Below are 17,305 nucleotides of genomic sequence, written 5' to 3'. Positions count from 1 at the left end.
GTGTTCATATGTCAAACCACTAGTAGAGACATATTGTACTTTTCAGGGTCCATTTCAGAGATACTGTGAAAGGCCACTGTAAGTGTGATTAACTTGTGATGTCACACCATGATCAGGGTCATCAATTAATGTCTACAGGTCATTATAGACCTGTTAATATACTAAAAATCCAACAGAAGAAAAATTTTTAACTATTAGATGGTGATGTGAATAGAATTCATAACAAGTGTCTTCCATAGTGAGTCAAGTGTTACATGTGACCATGAATGAAACATAAAATATGGTTAACAGTTTGTTTTAATGCAAGAATGCAACACCCACAGATAATACCATTTCAAGACACAACGTAGAATTAAGACATTTCAGGAAAAAAAAAGAGGAATTGTGGGTTGAATGAAGAGCACTTCAGGCCTGTAACACGACAGGAGCCAACAGAGAAGTTCAAGGATATAATGAATGACAACATGAGTAAGGATGAAAAACAACCATGGTCCATTAGTTTCCCCAAACGTAGAAAAGGACTCGACGAGTCAAAGTTTTTGCTGCCAAATCAATAATCAGAACGCTGCCTCGAATGGATAAACTCAGACCAACAAAAAGTTCTTCTTAATCAAGTTTGTTAGAATAACAGCATCCTCCAAAAACACAAGTGCCAATGGAATGTCCATTTTTTTTGTAAAATGTATTTGTTTTTCTCCTCATTCCATGAAGCCTTCATGTGCTATATAAAAGCTGAAGAATAACTCAAAGATTTAACATGACAATACAAAGCGTGAAGACCCAATAAATCCTGTAAGTTTACTCAACATATTGTGTCCACTTAAAAACAGGCCACTTTAACACTAGGATTTAGATATTCAGAAAAAATGTGTTAAAGAGTGAGTTTTAGATTTCTGATTTCAGAGACCCATGCAACTCTCCAAGAAAGCAAAGGATTTTTTTTTTTTCATAATGTACAATTCTTCCATGGTCGTTTAATCTTGCCACCAATAATACCTCTTAAAATAGCATGATTGCTTTCGTTTGTCAATTGTTTTTTGTTTTTAATTTCACCAGGATATCAAAATCATTTTTTATACCGATGCTACGAACAAAACCTTACATGAAGCCATTGTTTGTGTCAAAGATGTGGGTGGGATACAAAGAAAGGAGAGCACTAGACTGGACATTTCAGAAGCTCAACTTCGAAGATGAGAGTAGCGTTGGGGGGGATGACAGGCGGGTATCCCCTGCTGCCATACGCGTAGTCTGGCGAGCAGGTCAAGTGTGCCACCTCTCCAACACTCATCTGTGGAGGAAATGAAGAGAACGTGAGGCTACATTTACGCTAGCAAGTGTTGGTTTGGAAATAGTCATTTCAAATGAATACAATCAAGCATTTTAGCTCTTAAAAAAATAAAAGATAAAGATGCATGAAAATTATGACATTTTGAAAATTTCTTCATTGAATAATGTTGAATAACTCGCAAGTGAGTTGCACGTGTTGAAGTTTGAATGGTCTGAATATCTTGAAAGCTGAAGGAGGAGTTATGTGTCAAAAAATGGCAGAACAATAAATAATTCCTTGAACATTACCACTAATTAACAAGTAGTCCTGCAGGGGATACCGTGAGCGGAGCTTGGCCCACTCAGATTTTGAGGTGACAATGGAGGACAGAAATCAATCAAAACTGTCCAGAGTGTCTCCAGAGCAACAATCACGACATAAAAGCATCTGAAAAACAGTTCAAGTATTTCTGGCTCCACACCATAGATAGTGAACAACAGTAACTCGTGTGTCATGCGAGACTAGTGAGTTTGGGTGACTTTGATAGTCCTCCAAGATTTGTGCAGAGAAAACAATAAAAAGGCATACATTAAAATCAATACATACAATCCATTGTTCAAACTATTGATTTGAAACCTTTGTATTGTGATAACATTTTCAGGACATATTGTAGAACCATACATGTTTTGTAATGCCTTTAGTATTGTCTAGTACTCTTTCACTGGCTAAGTAATGCGAGTAAAAATCTGTGAAATGGCAAGGGTAATTTGATCCTTACCCTTGCTACACCTTCATCCCAGCCACGAATGACTTGACCCTGGCCAAGGACGAAAGAGAAGGGCTGTCCACGTTCCCTGGAGGAGTCAAAAACCTTGCCATTCGTCAGCCTGCCTGTTGAACAAAATGTAATTCTTAACTATTAATTGACGGACAAAAAAAGTTTATTGAACTTTGTCAACCATTTCCTGATTCCAGCTTTTCATATGTTCACATCCACTCTGCCAAATCCAATTCTTAATAGCAAAACATGAAATGCAGACAGTCCTGTGAAGTGTTAAAAATGGCCTTTAAAAAGGTCCAGTGTGCCAGAATTAGTGACATCTAAAAGTGAGACTGTCAAATGTAACAAAATGAGTCATCCTTCCCTTTTCCATTTGTGCCAAGAAACTACACATAGCAGAAATTATATCATTCGTCTTTGTTTCCACTTTAAAATGCAAAACAAACTCTGGCTGGTTTGACCATTAGCTTCAAAAGAAACATGATGGTGCAAGATAGCAGCATCCAGAAAGTGAGGCACTTGCTTAACATACATACATACATACATACATACATACAAGAGGCTTATGGCACTTTTCCATTATACAGTTCTATCACTACTTGGCTCTACTCGCTTTGGTTGGCACTTCATATTCCATTACTACAGTACCTCCTCAAAGCGGGCGGGGTCGCCATAGCTCTGCACGAAACTGCAGTGAGGTCACGAACACAGAAACTAGTAACTAGCAAAGCAGTTATTTTTGGTGTACTGAATCATTAGAACCACCAATTCATTAATAAGATAAGTTCAGTGCTTGCTGCATGAACGGAGAGCAGCAAATTCTGCCCAACAGTCACTGAACTGAAATACGGCAGAATTGGTTGTGACTTGGCTCGCGATAACCGGCTTTCAGCAGTGCTGTCCCTAAATACACAGGAATCGTCTGTTAAATAGTGAGATTTTACATATTTCCTTGCTAAATGTTGGAGATTAACACACATTTACAGGAGTGAAGTCTTTTTTACTGATCTCCAGTTTGGCACTGTTGGATTTGATTCTTGGGTCGGACGTCATACTCATCACTCTTCCAGCAACAACGCTCTGACCAATCAGTGGCCAGCAGTCTGTTGAAGTCACATTTTTGTATCTGCTCAGTTCGCTTGGAACCGCACTAGAGCAGGAACCAAAAAAAAGCATCAGGTACTATTGCTTATGGAAAAGCAAAAAAACAATAAGAGTTGAGACTGTGCTAGAAGTGTATAACGGAAAAGCACTATTAATCTAAGGCTATAAAATCACAAAAGAAAAAAATACTAATGGAAAATATATTGAATTTCTGCCCATGGAACCTCATTAATGTTACACACTGGACCTTTAAGAAGCTGATAGAGAATTTGCTTTGATTTTATTCAAATTTAAACAGCTGGTCATTACTTTGGTTTGTGATTGGTTGTTCATGGTTGTGCAGCAGTAGCCCTCAATGGTGTATTTTTAGATTTCAGAGGAGCGTCATGTAAATTTACAGTTAGTGTGACATATTATGAACTAAACCAAAAAAACGACTAAAAATGATGTAATGAGACGCCTTTTCAACCTTACGTCAAACGACTAAATAACCGTACGGGCTGAAAAAAAGAAGAGTTAACGGCATTAGTCGAAGCACACAGGGTCTCAAGCTACAGAGCTACACCCACGACTCCGTTAGCATTGTTGAGCTTAGCACAAAGGCGTGGAAATGCAGAGGAACCGTTAACCATGCTCGGGAGTGGCAAAATGGCATTGGTAATTCACTTAAATGGCCTACAGTAATGAAATGTATCGTGTGATGAAAAAAATAAATACATATGTATATATACACATATATATTCACAGCCAGCTATACCCCTGGTTTCCAGGCACTGTGTTAATCCAGCCCAAGCTAACGCCACGATAGCTTCTGTAACGCCAATGAAATTCGCTATAGAACAAACACCATAAAGCATTTCAGGTTAATCTAATTGAACGACAAACAAGTCACATTTGAGAGAAGAAAATTATTTATTTCCAGTCAAAGTGGGTGAAGTAAATGATCAATGTCTTACCGACGTAGTGCACCAGGACATTCCGTCCTTTCTGGGGGAAATGCGCACCTAAATGGAGACAACGGAGGTTTAAAATCCTGTATTTTTAACGACGGCAAACCTTTCAAGATCTGAATGAATGAATTTTGAAAAAACCTCACCGTCTCCTGGTCTGACAGTATCGACTTGGACACCCATTGTTCTTTCCGTGCAGCAGCGGCAGCTGAATGTGAATGTATGAAGCTTCACGGTATGAAAGGTGTCACACAGAAAAGGGCTCGGCTAAAGGCCACGAGCTCGGCTGCGCTGTCAATTTCAACAAGCTTTATTGACATGATGTCACGTGAACATCATTGTCTAAGTAATACTACCATGCCAAAGAGGTTGTTACGAATTAAAACAAACAATTGAAAATATTAAAACAGGTGTACGTGTAATATTATGTAGCCTATGTATTTGTTGATTAATAAAATAATAAATTAAAAACAAATACATTGTATGGGAAATTCAAATTATTTGTATTCGTGTATTTACAGCCACATTCGCACAATTTGTCTTGCTGTTACAGCACTGTTGTTAATTAAACCTTTTTTTAAAACTTTCATAGTCAGTCCTGTTAAGTACAAACATCCACCTTCCAAGCCTTCACGCTGCTAAAGTAAACAGACATACCTGACAATTGCAATGCACTCTGTGAGGTAAGAGTTAAACAAAATGCAGTAGAATGTCTGCTCACATTGTACTTTGGACAACACACATGCACAACACATGCTCAATTTGTGGGAATGTTATATTTCATTAATGACACTAACATTTCAATTCTGCTTAGTAGTAATAATAATACATGCTGAAGTCACATTAAGTCACTCAAGTTTCTGTGATATCCCAAATCCCCTGGAATCTCCTCCCTGAAATCATTTGATTAAACAGCAAGTATGTGGTCCTGCGTCTGGACTGGATCTTCTAGTCTGTGCTTTCTCAGGATTTAAATATTAAAAATCAGTTACAAAGTTCATTGTGTCTCTGGTCTCCCAGGATTTGAAAAATCCTCAGTGTGGGGCAGGTTTAAGTGAGAAGATGGTGATGGAGACACAGGCAGATGAGGATTTTGATAACTTTGTATTTATACATCAATGTCCCCTGTAACAAATTTTTTTGATGATTTATCCAGGGCACACTATAGCATGAATGCAAGCCAACACAACAAAATGGCTGCCCAGAACCACAACAATTTTTATATATAATATAGTGTGTTTAAAAGTTAATTTCAATGATTAAAATTTCAAGTTAAGCAAAGATGTTTGTTGGAATGGGCCAGGCGAATACAAGTAATGGACTTGCATCCTAAATCCTAAAAATATCACACAGATGAAACAGAAAGGCAAACACTGCCAAAAACATCAACAAAGGTAATAAAGCGAAGTTAAAATATCCTCATGTGGCATTATTTACAAACTGTGAGGTTTTTATGTCTGTTGTATGACTCTGGGCTAAGCATCAGATGAAACCACACTGGCATCACTTGGTGACGGGCCGTACACCTTGTTGTCAAAGGAAAGATCACTGCGATGTCGTGTGCCCTTATGGGGAAAAAAAACAGCTTTACTTATGAGTTTTAGTTAGTCAGGGCAAGATGTGACATTTTGTAATCAGACCCTGTTTACTTACATCTATTTGACAGTCAAAGAGGTCAACCGCATCATTATTTCTCGTTGGTGACAGATTCCTACGACACACAAAAGCAAAACACATCAGCCCGCCACCAACGAGCATTACTCAGCGTTATAATGTACATTATGGTATGTATTTATGTTACTTACTTTAGACTGCATTTCCTGTTCAACATAAAGAGGAGGACGGAGATGATGAAACCAGCCAGCAGGGTCAGAGTGACTGCGAGGACTATGGACGTAATATCTGCAGAGAAAACCAATCCGATAAGGCTTACAATCAACTACTTTTAAGGATTTTCAAAAGGACAGTGCATAATGTGTAAAATTATTAGTATTTATTTAAGAATCTGTTTAATGTGTAGCTTAGTCCTGTGTGTTGAAAGCCTTTGGAGGCAAGCTGTGTTTGTGATGTTGGGCTGTATATAAACAAAACTGACTTGACTCCTGGGGGGTATTCCATCAAGCAGGCTAAAGGCAAAGCAAGCTTAAATGGCCAAGTCTGGCTAATATGAGTGAGAGTTCGGTTCCATCAAAGAGGCTGAGATTAGCCCCAACTCAGTAACCATGGAAACTATGACTCTGGCTAAGCCTCAACCATGGCTAAGCCATAACTGTGGCTCAGGTTTCTGTTCCATCAATCTGAGCTTCAACCCTGTTCCACCAAGGTGGCTAATGTGAATGTCAGCCAAGTAACTATGGTAACTTATGCTGCCGGGCAAACCTGGTCTGTAGCAGGCTAAAAGTGAAGCTTAGCACCATCTATGATCAAAGAATGTCCAATAGACAGAAACAGAGACACACAACTGTCATGGAATGATAAAATAATATGTAAAACATAAACTATATAATAAAATGTATTAAAGAAATTATTTATACTAATAATTATATATTATCTATAAGTACATTAAAGAACATTTTCACCAAAATAAAATATAATAAAAAATAAGACACAAATAAATAAAAAATTAAACTAATTAGCAAAAAAATATAAAAGGAAATTTAAAGAGATCATTACATCATTCTTTTGATGTAACAAGGGTTAGGGCCTCTGATTGATAGGAGATAGATGATTGATTTGCTGTCACCTCCATTCACTTACTGTAATAGGGGTCCTCGTGTCCATTGAATTGCTTGATTTGCTAAAATTATTCTAGATAAATAATAACTTTTTTTACAATCAATAGATCTGTCATATGATTATTTCCTATAGAATGATAACCAACATTGCATTTCTTCATGTAATAATCTACCATCAAATGTATGATAAATGTGATGAGTCATGTAAAATACTTTGATTAAATGTAGCCTATTATTATTTTAAAAAATGTAAATGTAAATGTAGGATTTAAAGTGCTTCAAAGTGATTCAAAGTGCTTTACATAAAATAAGATGAAAATACAACAATTCAACATATAGCATCTGGGACAAAATACAGAAGTAGCACAAATACAGCATGTAAAAATGACAGGCTTAAATGAAAAGTATATAAATTCTGTACAATTGGCCATGCAGAAAATAAATGAAAGCTATCCCATCGATAAATGTGATGAATATCACGTTCTAACATTACTACTAGGGCTGCCAAATGATAAAATATGGAGAATTTAAAAAAATAATGCTATTTTAATTATGTTCATATGAATGTTACTTATTAGGGCTGTCTTTTTGTTCTTTGGGGATTTTCCTTTTAATTTTAGGGGTTTGTTGCATTAATAGGTCCACATAATTGATTAGTTTAAAACAAAAACCATCAAGAAATCAATTGGTAGATTATTGTCTACATATATTTTGTCCCTTTGATGGGGGATTTATATAACATGATGATACTGAAATTTTCTTTGTCACTTTTACATTACATTACATGTCATTTACCAGACGCTTTTGTCCAAAGCGATTTACAATACAATCCCTCGCTTTATTGATTGCCGCGGTATTGCCCTTCTTTGGGATTATGTGGCTGTAATCCTCATATACCTCCATGAGGAGGGTTTGCTCCGCTGCGGAGAACATCTCTGCACGCTCTTTTCCCTTGCTTTTCGGCATTTTTCAGTTTCCGCGCTCGACTAGAATGGGCTTTTTATTTTCCCTGTGGCCGTGCACAAGTTGAGGCTTAACAGGTGAGGCTTGACTAAGCGTCAGGTGGAGCCAGCTGATTTCACTTGATGGAACGACTTGGAGCTAGATTGGGAGGTGGAGCTTAGTCAAGCTTCAAGCTTACACCGAAGTCTGCCAATTCGTAGCCACGTTGATGGAATACCCCCCTGGTGTATGAGTAGATGTACATACAAACTGATTTTACCTCCTAACAAAATGTACTCCTCAGAAAACTGTTTGTGTCGCTTGGTAAACTGCTCACTTCCCACATTAAAATTTATAGAGAAAATTAGTGACTTACAAGCCACTGTTGCCCCCACCTGTAAGTTTAAACTTATTATTTTCTGACTTTGGTGTTTGAAATCATTCGTTTGAATTTATCCATGTGACTCAAATTCACCAGTTAAGACTGCTTCCATGTCCCTGTGTGCTAAAACAGACTTTAGTGCAGTTTTACTAACTTCTGTTGTAGAAGCTGCAACAATCATATTTTTAAGATCATTTTGCAATGCTTTTTGTTAACTGGCCGATCTGTTTTTCCCTTGCAGTGAGCTGCTTCTCAACAATTGAGGTGTGCTGGTGCCACACACAGTCAGTGTTGACTCTGTGTTTGTATCTAATTCTACCACACTTAGAAAAAAACCCGGACCATCACTGTAAGGACGTTACCATTGCTATCCTCAGGAGGGGGATCTGAGTAGCAGCTGCTAGGGAAGACGGTAATGTCATCAAGAGCAACATCCCCACCTGGATTCTTCCCCCTCTGATACACAAACACCAACTGTGACAAAAAAAAAAATAAAAAATTAAGATATATACATATATTTGCAAATATTCTGAACTATCATCTACCCATAATTACCCAGAACGCTGTTTCATGTTTGAAAGACACAGTGGCCGTCTTCCACTCATCTCCCCTGTTTCCTGTCTCAATCCAAATCAGCATCCCTTCTTCATTTCCACCCGTGTGCATTTGTCTGTGGGAAAACACATCAGCAACAATTTAAAAATGTTTACGTGAATTACAGTTAATAACACTTCAGGTCACAGTGGCACCTCCTCATACACTGAGAGTCAGTTACCTGTCATTTATGAAAACTCTGAGAGTCCCAACATGGTTGCCATACATGTGGTACCAGAAGGTGAGACAGTGCCCTCTGGTGGACGGCTGGAACACTTCACTGACAAGGAAGGACATGTCTCCCCACTCACCCACTGAGCTGTCCACATACAGATAGTGACCTGGAGGAAAATTACAGTTGTTGTTTTTTTACTCATTCTATAAACTGATATAGTCACTTCAGACACTGAGGTTGGAATGCAGCTTTCATTTTCTGACCAGCATTGTGATTTTTTTTACTGTACCCAAAATAAGATCCATGTGTTATGTCAACAAATACCAACCATGTGTTGAGTTGGTGGTGTGATCAGTGCTGGGTCCGGCGTTTGGGATTGTAGAGGCCCCTGTGCCACGGAGCCAGTCGCCCTGGTCCACTCCTCCGCCCAGGTTGCTCCAGCCGCACGTGTTGATCTCAAAGTCACAAAATCCAGGAGGAGGACACAGAGCGTCCGTCAGATGTATGTCGTCAAAAGCCATGTCTCCCTCCTGAGTGGGGCCGGCTTTCACGCCCTCCACAACAATCTGAAACAGCGCATAAACACTGAACATAAGGAGCATTTCACGTCACAGTAGTCTTATTAGACCATGTCACTGTAGTCTTATTAGACCACATCACTGAAGTCTTATTAGATCAAGTCACTGTAGTCTTATTAGACCATGTCACTGTAGTCTTGTTCGGCCACGTCATTGTCATAACTTTGGTACAAAGTAATTCAGGTGACCTGACCAAGGCTTTCCATCTTCCGAATGTTGTTTATAAGTTTGCATAAATAATGTATATACATGTATATATATATATATATATATATATATATATATATATATATATATACACACACACACAATGGGTTATTTTAAATTGCATACATGTAAAATGGTGGAATAAACACTACCTGCAGCACAGTTACAATGACATAACAAGTGTTATAGTATGTGCTTAAGCTAATTCAGACAATTTTTTTATGTCCTTTCGGGTAGTTTAATTCATTGTATATCGATGCATTATTCTATATCTCTTAATCATCTACATACAGTAGCAGTAGTTACCGTGGTGTAGTATACTATTCTTGCAAACTGTTTCAGCTTGTTACTGGTGATTAAAGCTTGAAAATATTGGTTATTTTTGTAGTGTGAAAACCTGCTTGTCAAGATTTATTTTTTTTAATTCGGGCAAAAAAAAAATTAATTGAAAGTCTTGCTTTGCAGTGTAATGTAAGCAGAGGGCACTAGTATCTCTCGTTTCCTCACTGACTCTGGACTAGCAATCTGTTGTGGGTGGAGCTTTGTGACTCACCTTGTACGGCTGAACCCGAGGCAGAAGTGAAGCCTGAGCGAACCTCCACAGCTTGCCATGGTCTCCTGTCTGAGAGAAAATCAGAGCCTCCTTCCCATCTTCGCTCTGCTGGTAAACATTGAGCGTCCCCATGCCTTTGCCATACATATGGTACCACAGCTGAACACAGGCTCCTTTTTCTGAGGGGTCATAGGAAGTAAAACCACATCAAATGTTACCAAATTAGAAATATCACATTGACTATGCACATTAAAAAACACATCAGTAATTCTCTAAACTTAAGAGCGATTTCTACTAATCTTCTGGTCAGTTTATTAGAAACAGTTAGGGATTGTTAACATACATGAGCTATGTCCAACCCTAAAAACACACCTATTAAAACAATTAATTACATTTTTTGCACTCTCTTTTTTGGGGAAACATGTGAACCTGATCAGACTTGGAGCTTTGACACCATGTTGATTTCAGCTTGAAAACCTCTGACCTGTGGGGAAGAGAGGTGACGACATAGCAGCGGTCTGGCCAGCGCGGTCAGCAGCAGAGGAGGGCAGGTAGTAATAATGGCCCGTGGGTGTGTTGGTGGTGTGGTCCGTGTCTGGTCCCGTGTTTGGGTTGTGTGTGGAGCCCGACTCTCTGATCCAGTCAAAGTCGTCAGTGGTGTGCTGCTGCCAGTTACAAGTCCCCTCCTCAAAGTCACACAGATCTACAACAGAATGTTTTAGAATTAGCATTATGAAATGTCATGTGGTAACTAAATGTTAAGCTTATGATGCGTGTGGTAGTAGAATGTGAGGCGAGTACTGAGCTATATATATAAAAATAATCTCTAAATGATAATATCTATCCGATTCACTGTTGTCATTAAACACTGCATGGTTACTGTATCAGTTTGTCTGGATGTTGTCCATATGCTGTAGTTTGAATGTGACTCTCCTACTGTCACATGACAGAGCTCTGTATAAATCAGTGCACTGAATTTCGTTCTATACATACACAAACGCTTAAATCTAATATCCATGTCATGTGTTCTCTAGCTTCAGCCTCATTACCAGACACAGGACAGTGTCCACTGATAAAGGAGATGTCATCGATTGCGATGTCTCCTGCTTCTCCGCCAACTGTAGCCTCCAGAACCACTTGGTGGACTTCCTGTAGCATCACGTGACTCTGCACCAGCAGCCACTCATCCCCTTGATTTCTTGATTTTTGCCATACCTACGGGAAAGACAAGAGGCTGATTCACTTGTTGCAATGAGGATGTGAGGAGGTTTTTGCAACACTGCAGTATTCAAACTGTGCAACTCGCACTACTATGCATTGATGTTATTTTGCAATAGGCATTTCACAATAACGAGAAAAGTATAATATCAGAGAGAAAATGCAGGGGAATTGTTTCACAATCTGCCTCGCTGCCATTTTTCCTGACGCTGAAAGGAAGTAATGTCTTAAGACATAAATAGAATCAACGCAGGGAACAACATGGCCCTTCTTAGAGACAACGTAGAGAGGAAAACAACCAAAGCAAATTCAAACCAAGTATATTTGCAAAAGTTAAATTACAGATTACATAAATAATAATAACAATAATAAAAAAAATCTTTTACCAGTGTTTTGTTCATGGGATCAGCTGTCTGTAGAAGTATCCTCAAAGAGCCCACAGTTGCTCCAAACATGTGGTACCAGAATGTCAGACAGTATCCTGTTTCTCCAGCAGGTGGCAGTGGTAAGGACTTCAGCTGGGCCATGTGCCCCTTAACACTTGGAGGGGAACTCTTGATATATAGATACTTCCCTGTCACACAAAAAACAATTCCCTGCATTTAACCATGGATTTCTAGGAGGTTCTAGAAGATTGTGCTGTACTCTTCTGACACCTCAGTTTGTGAATCTGTTAAGTATTTTACACTGAAGAAACATAACAACTTTGTTTTGTTTCTGCACCCAATAAAGTATCATGTGACCCCCTTTAATTACTCTTAAAACCTCTTTGGAAGCCACCATGTTGTGTAGCAACTTACACTAAACAAGCCAATGTAACATTTGTGTACAGAAATTAATACTTTCCTAACAAATAAAAAGCAGAATTCTTAAGAGCATCACTTTTCAGTTGAGTACACTCACTCAGGGCTTTTGCTGACACAGCACAGCATAGTCCAGTATGACTGTGTAACTGACATACTGATACATTTAGGACACAGATGTTGTTGTTCCATTAATGTTTAAGACTTAAGTGGTACTGGAAATAATTAATAGCTGCATAAAATCAAGTTAGATATAAAATGTTTCTGGAGACGTTAAAGATTCTCCAGAAATGGAATTACCTTTGCCGGAGGTGTGGTCTCCTGCAGGCCCGGTATTGTTGGCTTCAGTGGGACCAGACATGCTGAGCCAGTCCAACTCATCCTCGGCCCCCTGAATCCAAACGCACAGACCATCCTCAAAAGAGCAGCCATATGCAGACAGAGCTGAGGAGGAATATAAAACGTAAAACACAACATACCACCCAACTAACTAATACACAGAGGATGATGAGATCTCATTTACCTGGTGGTTGATAGTATTTTTCACAGTTCAGAAAAGAGATATCATCCACAGCAAAAACCTGACCTCCAGTGTTCACGGCACCCCGTGTTGGTTTATTTGTGCTACTTAACAAAACCTGAACGTACAAATTATCACACAAAGAAAAACACCTCAGTATTATATATAATTGGACAGATGTGGTATAGTATATGTAATCTGATCGCAAATTCTGCAAAAAATATGGAAAATGCGTTATTATTTTATATGCTCCAAAAAATTATTTGAAGATATATAAATAAATAGCTCTCAATTCAGAGTATATACTGTACTGTATATCGTTCAGACGTGTGACACGCTCAAGAAATGGAAAAAACAAAAAAACATAAAGTGTTTTTAAAGATGTTGGTCATCTGAAAATCTCTTGTTATGTTTTCTCCACTCCATAATTCAGGATTTGTTTAATACAGTATGTGTACATTTAAATATGTATCCGTTAAATAAAGATTTTTACGTTTTCATACATAATAATAAGAAAAAACCACATCAGTAAATGTGATTGTAGGACTGTATATGATGGGATAAATGGCATATATTATGTTATCTGATGCAAAATAAATGCTGCAAAATATGGAAAATATATTTATTCTATATGTTCCGAAAACCTTTGAGGATACATTGTATCCAAAAATCTCCTGTACGTGCAATCGGATGAGATATTGCAAATGCTGTAGCATACATTGACTTCCATGTCATGTATTGGAAGGAGGCATGTGCTGTTATGTTTTCTTCATTCATTCATTTAGGATTTTCAAATACAGTATGTACATTTCAATATGAATCCTTTAAAAAAAAAGATTTAAATGGAATATTAGAGACTTTAACCTTATAAGGCTGCTCGTGCAGGCCCAGAAGCAGAGTCTCGGCAGACCAATCGGAGACAGTGTTGTGACTACGTGACCACAGGATTGCTTCACTCCCTCCAGCTTGCTGCATAAGCACTCTGAGTGACCCAGTATTCTCTGCGCTGATATGGAAGTGAAACCTGGTTTGAGGAAAGAAGGAAGGAAGAAGGGGAGAGTGTTGGATTGGGAAGACAGTTAAGTGGTAAAAAAGATGGGGGACTAGTTGAGCATTGAGCAATTCATACAACTTTTTTTTATAAAAAAAAAATGTTTTGCAGACATCGGGGAAGATTGTTGAGAGAAACATGGTGACCGTGGGTTTCACTCACAGAATTTGGCAGTAGTGGGATGATGGTGAGAGTTGAGGACTCTGGAGGCGGGCCTCACTCTGTGTGGACTCTTGACTGACATTCACTCTCATGTAGTAGCCTTGAGCAGAAGAGATCACATCCTGAGTCTTGAATGTGCTGAATCAACATCATTTGAGAACATTGCAACCAAACAACAGATTAAGCAACGGACCAACCACACTGGTTGCCACCAAAGTCACTATTCACCTGTGTGTGTAGTGTGGTCGGTGGGTGGCTCAGTGGTGTCACTTGCTTTCTCTCGCTGCCACTTGCTCTCTCCCTCACTGATGTCAGTCCATTGGCACAGATTGTTTTCAAATGAGCACGGCCCTAAAAAGGCATAAACAAAACAGTGAGTAATGCTGAGAAGACAGGGGTGAACACTGGTTCATGAATCATGTGTCTGTCCAACAGTTGGGACTATTATTATTCACTTCTGAGAACATGGACTGTTTTTCTGTATAACAATAAAAGGTCATGTGTAGTTTTGCAATCATAATTTCATAAAGCTTACATTTAAGAAGAAAAAACACTAATAAAAAGTTGTTGCAATATTACAAGATTTAAGTCGTGATATTACTTTCAACATCTCAGATGAACAGCTTCATCCTTCGACAAGATGAGGAACGTGTGAAGTTATACTTTGGTTGGGCTTCACAAATAAGGAAATATTTCATCTTTTGGCACATCAGCATCAGGGCTTTGAAACGATTGTGCAAGAAATTGAATTTTTTCTGAAGGAGAAATCACACAGACTTGGAGGAAATCCTCTGTCTTTTGTAAAGGAGGAAATGGCTGGTAATGGTCGCCTGCAGGGCTGCTGCTGCTGCTGCTGCTGCTCACAGCTGTGGGCTACGCATAGAGGTTATAGTTTCCCAAGAAAACATTTTTTTTTAGATTTTGGATCCAGAAGGAGGGGAGCACGATGACTCTGATGTCAGAGGAATAATTGAGAAAAAGTCAGAATAATACAAGAAAAAAGTTTATTCTTGCAGGTTTGAATAGTTTTTTCTTCAGTGTGGCCCTAAAACTCCATTATAGACTCGACTCATAGACATCATAGACTTTGTTTCAGTCTTATTCTCACGTGTGACATTTCCTCTTAGAGAGATTTTGGATTTTTAAATGATGTGCTGTCCCAGTGACCTCTGACCACACTTAACAAGGTTGAAATCACATGTCCTGTACACATTCATGTTAATAATTCAGCATACGAGATTAATTAGGTTTTTTCATCGGCCCATTGAGCTCCTAACAGTGGGCAAGAGGCTAATTGAATTCATTCTCTTCACATCTGTTGGTTTTATCCAAATGCTTAACTTTTTTCCTCCCACATTAAAAAGGACGAGTTAAGTCACCCCCACCAACATGTTTGCCTTCTTGTAATTCCACATGTCAAGTTAACTGCAGATGCCCACAGCCTGCATAAGATTGATGCAAAATGCAGCTCTCACCACAGCCGTCCTCGTCCTCCCCCTGGGGGCAGTCTGAATGATAATCACACTGCAGGGTTGCCAATATACACTCTTCTCCAGTCGATGCCCAACAGAAGAACTCATTATCCTGCAACAACAAATAAAAAAATAACATGCATGGTGCATTTAAATAACAATCATTTCATACAGTTGATGTATGGAAAACTTAGAGGCTCCATGGAATTACCACTGTTAAACGGCAAAGGTATTTACCTGACAGGGTTTGACTTGTGTAGTAGAGGTGGTGGCGAAAGACGTGGATGGCGGAGAGGTGGGCACTGTGTCGGGGAGCTTGTTGTTCTCAGGATCAAATTCACACTCTTTGGAGAAAGATATGTCGTCCACTGCGACCAGGCCTCTGTGGGTGTCCCCATGCTCATATCTGAAGACAATCTGAGGTATTCAGATGAAAATGACAACAAAAAACATGCTTATTCCTTTTCCTACAAGTTACAGAATAACTGGTGAAATACTGTGCATGAAACACACAGCATACAGATTCTGCCTTTTTGCTTAATGTCTCCCTACAAAAATTCACAAGAAATTCCATTCCAATTTATTTTTGTTTTGAAACCAATGTAAGTCACAGATAGTCTTACACAAAAGCTAATATCTGTAACTGTCAATGTGTAAAAGCCAGTGACAGTTTTACTACTTATTGTGACATCATAAATGAGACCTTTCTCCTCAGGCAATCCTCATAATCAGATCTACAGTGACAGTCTGTATCCTTACTGACCTTACTGTTGGCCGATGAGGAGAACATGACATCGGCTCTCTGCCAGTTGTAGTTCTGTGAGTTTTCCCTGAGCCATAAAAGAGTGTCGCCACTACCAGACCCCAGTGTCCTGGACAGGACTGTTAGTCTGGCTGCAGCATCATCATCCAGGCTGAAGTAGAAGAATCTAACCTTAAAAAAAACAGAATTATTGCTGCAACAGTGAGATGAATGATATGATAGTATATTTTAAGAATGTCCGGTGCAGCTATAAGAATGGTTAATGATGTACTAGTACACATTTATATAGCGGAGATAAGCACAAGGGACATAAAACAAGTGCACAGTGAATTATCACAGGATTATATTCTAAAGGTGTTCTGTGTTTGGTAAACACAGCAGAAACATGCCTGCATTGATGGAAACACATCTGCAATATGCACTTTGGTGATGTTTACATCACTTCAGCAACAAAGACCATTTCTGTATTTTATTTTCTCAACCCGTCAAGATGCCCCTCACTTTGACTCCAACATATCCACTAATTTTGAAAATTTATGCTGATTCTTCCAAATATTGTAAGTCTTTTACGATTTCACTTTGTGAAGAACTATCCATCGTGTATGTACAGTATGTTGTCAATAGTTAACAGTAAATGTATTCTCTCAACCAAAAAGGTTATATTTACCTCCGCCAAGGTGGTTATGTTTTAATTTGGCATGGATTTATCTGTAAGTTTGTCCTCCTTTCAGCAATTTCCTGTCAACAGTTTGTGGCAGAGCAATCTGAGGGACGTTCCCATTAAAGTTGGGCAAGAATACGCCAACTGATTTATAATAAATCCCTATTTGGTATAATGGGTAAAACTGTAAATATCTCTGTCAGAACTCATTGAATTTGAATTTAAATTTAACAAGGAAAGTCCATTTTAAATTCAGATGCACATAGTAAGCTAATGTAAATGATAAGATAATATTAGCTATAAACAGCTAAAGTTACATACAGATCAAGAATGTCTTTTGGATACAGTGGATCAAAATGCAAACATTTCTGGTACCAGAATGTAACA

The 17,305-nt window shown here is 38.6% G+C and overlaps 2 protein-coding genes across 2 annotated transcripts in view; both read right to left on the bottom strand.

The window, feature by feature from the left end:
* Nucleotides 1-279: 279 nt before the first annotated feature.
* LOC122769983 (peptidyl-prolyl cis-trans isomerase FKBP1A-like) lies at nucleotides 280-4,369 on the bottom strand. The gene is made up of 4 exons (XM_044026958.1): nucleotides 4,249-4,369; nucleotides 4,109-4,156; nucleotides 2,046-2,158; nucleotides 280-1,288 (listed from the first exon to the last, which is right to left on the bottom strand). The coding sequence occupies exons 1-4, from the start codon at nucleotides 4,283-4,285 to the stop codon at nucleotides 1,157-1,159; spliced, it is 330 nt and encodes a 109-aa protein (XP_043882893.1). The 5' UTR covers nucleotides 4,286-4,369; the 3' UTR covers nucleotides 280-1,156.
* Nucleotides 4,370-4,584: 215 nt separating this feature from the next.
* The window catches only part of si:ch211-106h4.4 (MAM and LDL-receptor class A domain-containing protein 2), a 32,510-nt gene continuing 19,789 nt past the window's right edge, over nucleotides 4,585-17,305 (bottom strand). Inside the window, exons 33-51 of the mRNA XM_044026726.1 lie at nucleotides 16,258-16,428; nucleotides 15,732-15,911; nucleotides 15,498-15,606; nucleotides 14,251-14,373; nucleotides 14,023-14,122; nucleotides 13,674-13,833; nucleotides 12,813-12,927; nucleotides 12,590-12,733; nucleotides 11,873-12,060; nucleotides 11,318-11,483; nucleotides 10,753-10,971; nucleotides 10,269-10,447; nucleotides 9,259-9,496; nucleotides 8,937-9,096; nucleotides 8,717-8,831; nucleotides 8,524-8,635; nucleotides 5,908-6,004; nucleotides 5,756-5,813; nucleotides 4,585-5,667 (exon numbers count right to left, since the gene is read on the bottom strand). Of these exons, the coding sequence (XP_043882661.1) occupies nucleotides 5,578-5,667; nucleotides 5,756-5,813; nucleotides 5,908-6,004; nucleotides 8,524-8,635; nucleotides 8,717-8,831; nucleotides 8,937-9,096; nucleotides 9,259-9,496; nucleotides 10,269-10,447; nucleotides 10,753-10,971; nucleotides 11,318-11,483; nucleotides 11,873-12,060; nucleotides 12,590-12,733; nucleotides 12,813-12,927; nucleotides 13,674-13,833; nucleotides 14,023-14,122; nucleotides 14,251-14,373; nucleotides 15,498-15,606; nucleotides 15,732-15,911; nucleotides 16,258-16,428 (2,724 nt within the window). The 3' untranslated portion in view covers nucleotides 4,585-5,577. The remainder of the gene's footprint in view (nucleotides 5,668-5,755; nucleotides 5,814-5,907; nucleotides 6,005-8,523; nucleotides 8,636-8,716; nucleotides 8,832-8,936; nucleotides 9,097-9,258; nucleotides 9,497-10,268; nucleotides 10,448-10,752; nucleotides 10,972-11,317; nucleotides 11,484-11,872; nucleotides 12,061-12,589; nucleotides 12,734-12,812; nucleotides 12,928-13,673; nucleotides 13,834-14,022; nucleotides 14,123-14,250; nucleotides 14,374-15,497; nucleotides 15,607-15,731; nucleotides 15,912-16,257; nucleotides 16,429-17,305) is intronic.

The sequence above is a fragment of the Solea senegalensis genome, linkage group LG1, assembly GCF_019176455.1.
Source record: "Solea senegalensis isolate Sse05_10M linkage group LG1, IFAPA_SoseM_1, whole genome shotgun sequence".
NCBI lineage: Eukaryota > Metazoa > Chordata > Actinopteri > Pleuronectiformes > Soleidae > Solea > Solea senegalensis.
The sequence above is the reverse complement of the archived record's forward strand: the minus strand, read 5'-3'. Positions and strand labels throughout refer to the sequence as shown.

What these genes read in the sequence shown, in the direction of transcription:
- LOC122769983 (XM_044026958.1), bottom strand. Translation starts at nt 4,285, where the DNA reads ATGGGTGTCCAAGTCGATACTGTCAGACCAGGAGACG. An exon ending in TACTGTCAGACCAGGAGACG is followed by an intron (nt 4,157 to 4,248) that starts GTGAGGTTTTTT and finishes GTCTCCATTTAG; the next exon opens with GTGCGCATTTCCCCCAGAAA. An exon ending in TGTCCTGGTGCACTACGTCG is followed by an intron (nt 2,159 to 4,108) that starts GTAAGACATTGA and finishes TTTGTTCAACAG; the next exon opens with GCAGGCTGACGAATGGCAAG.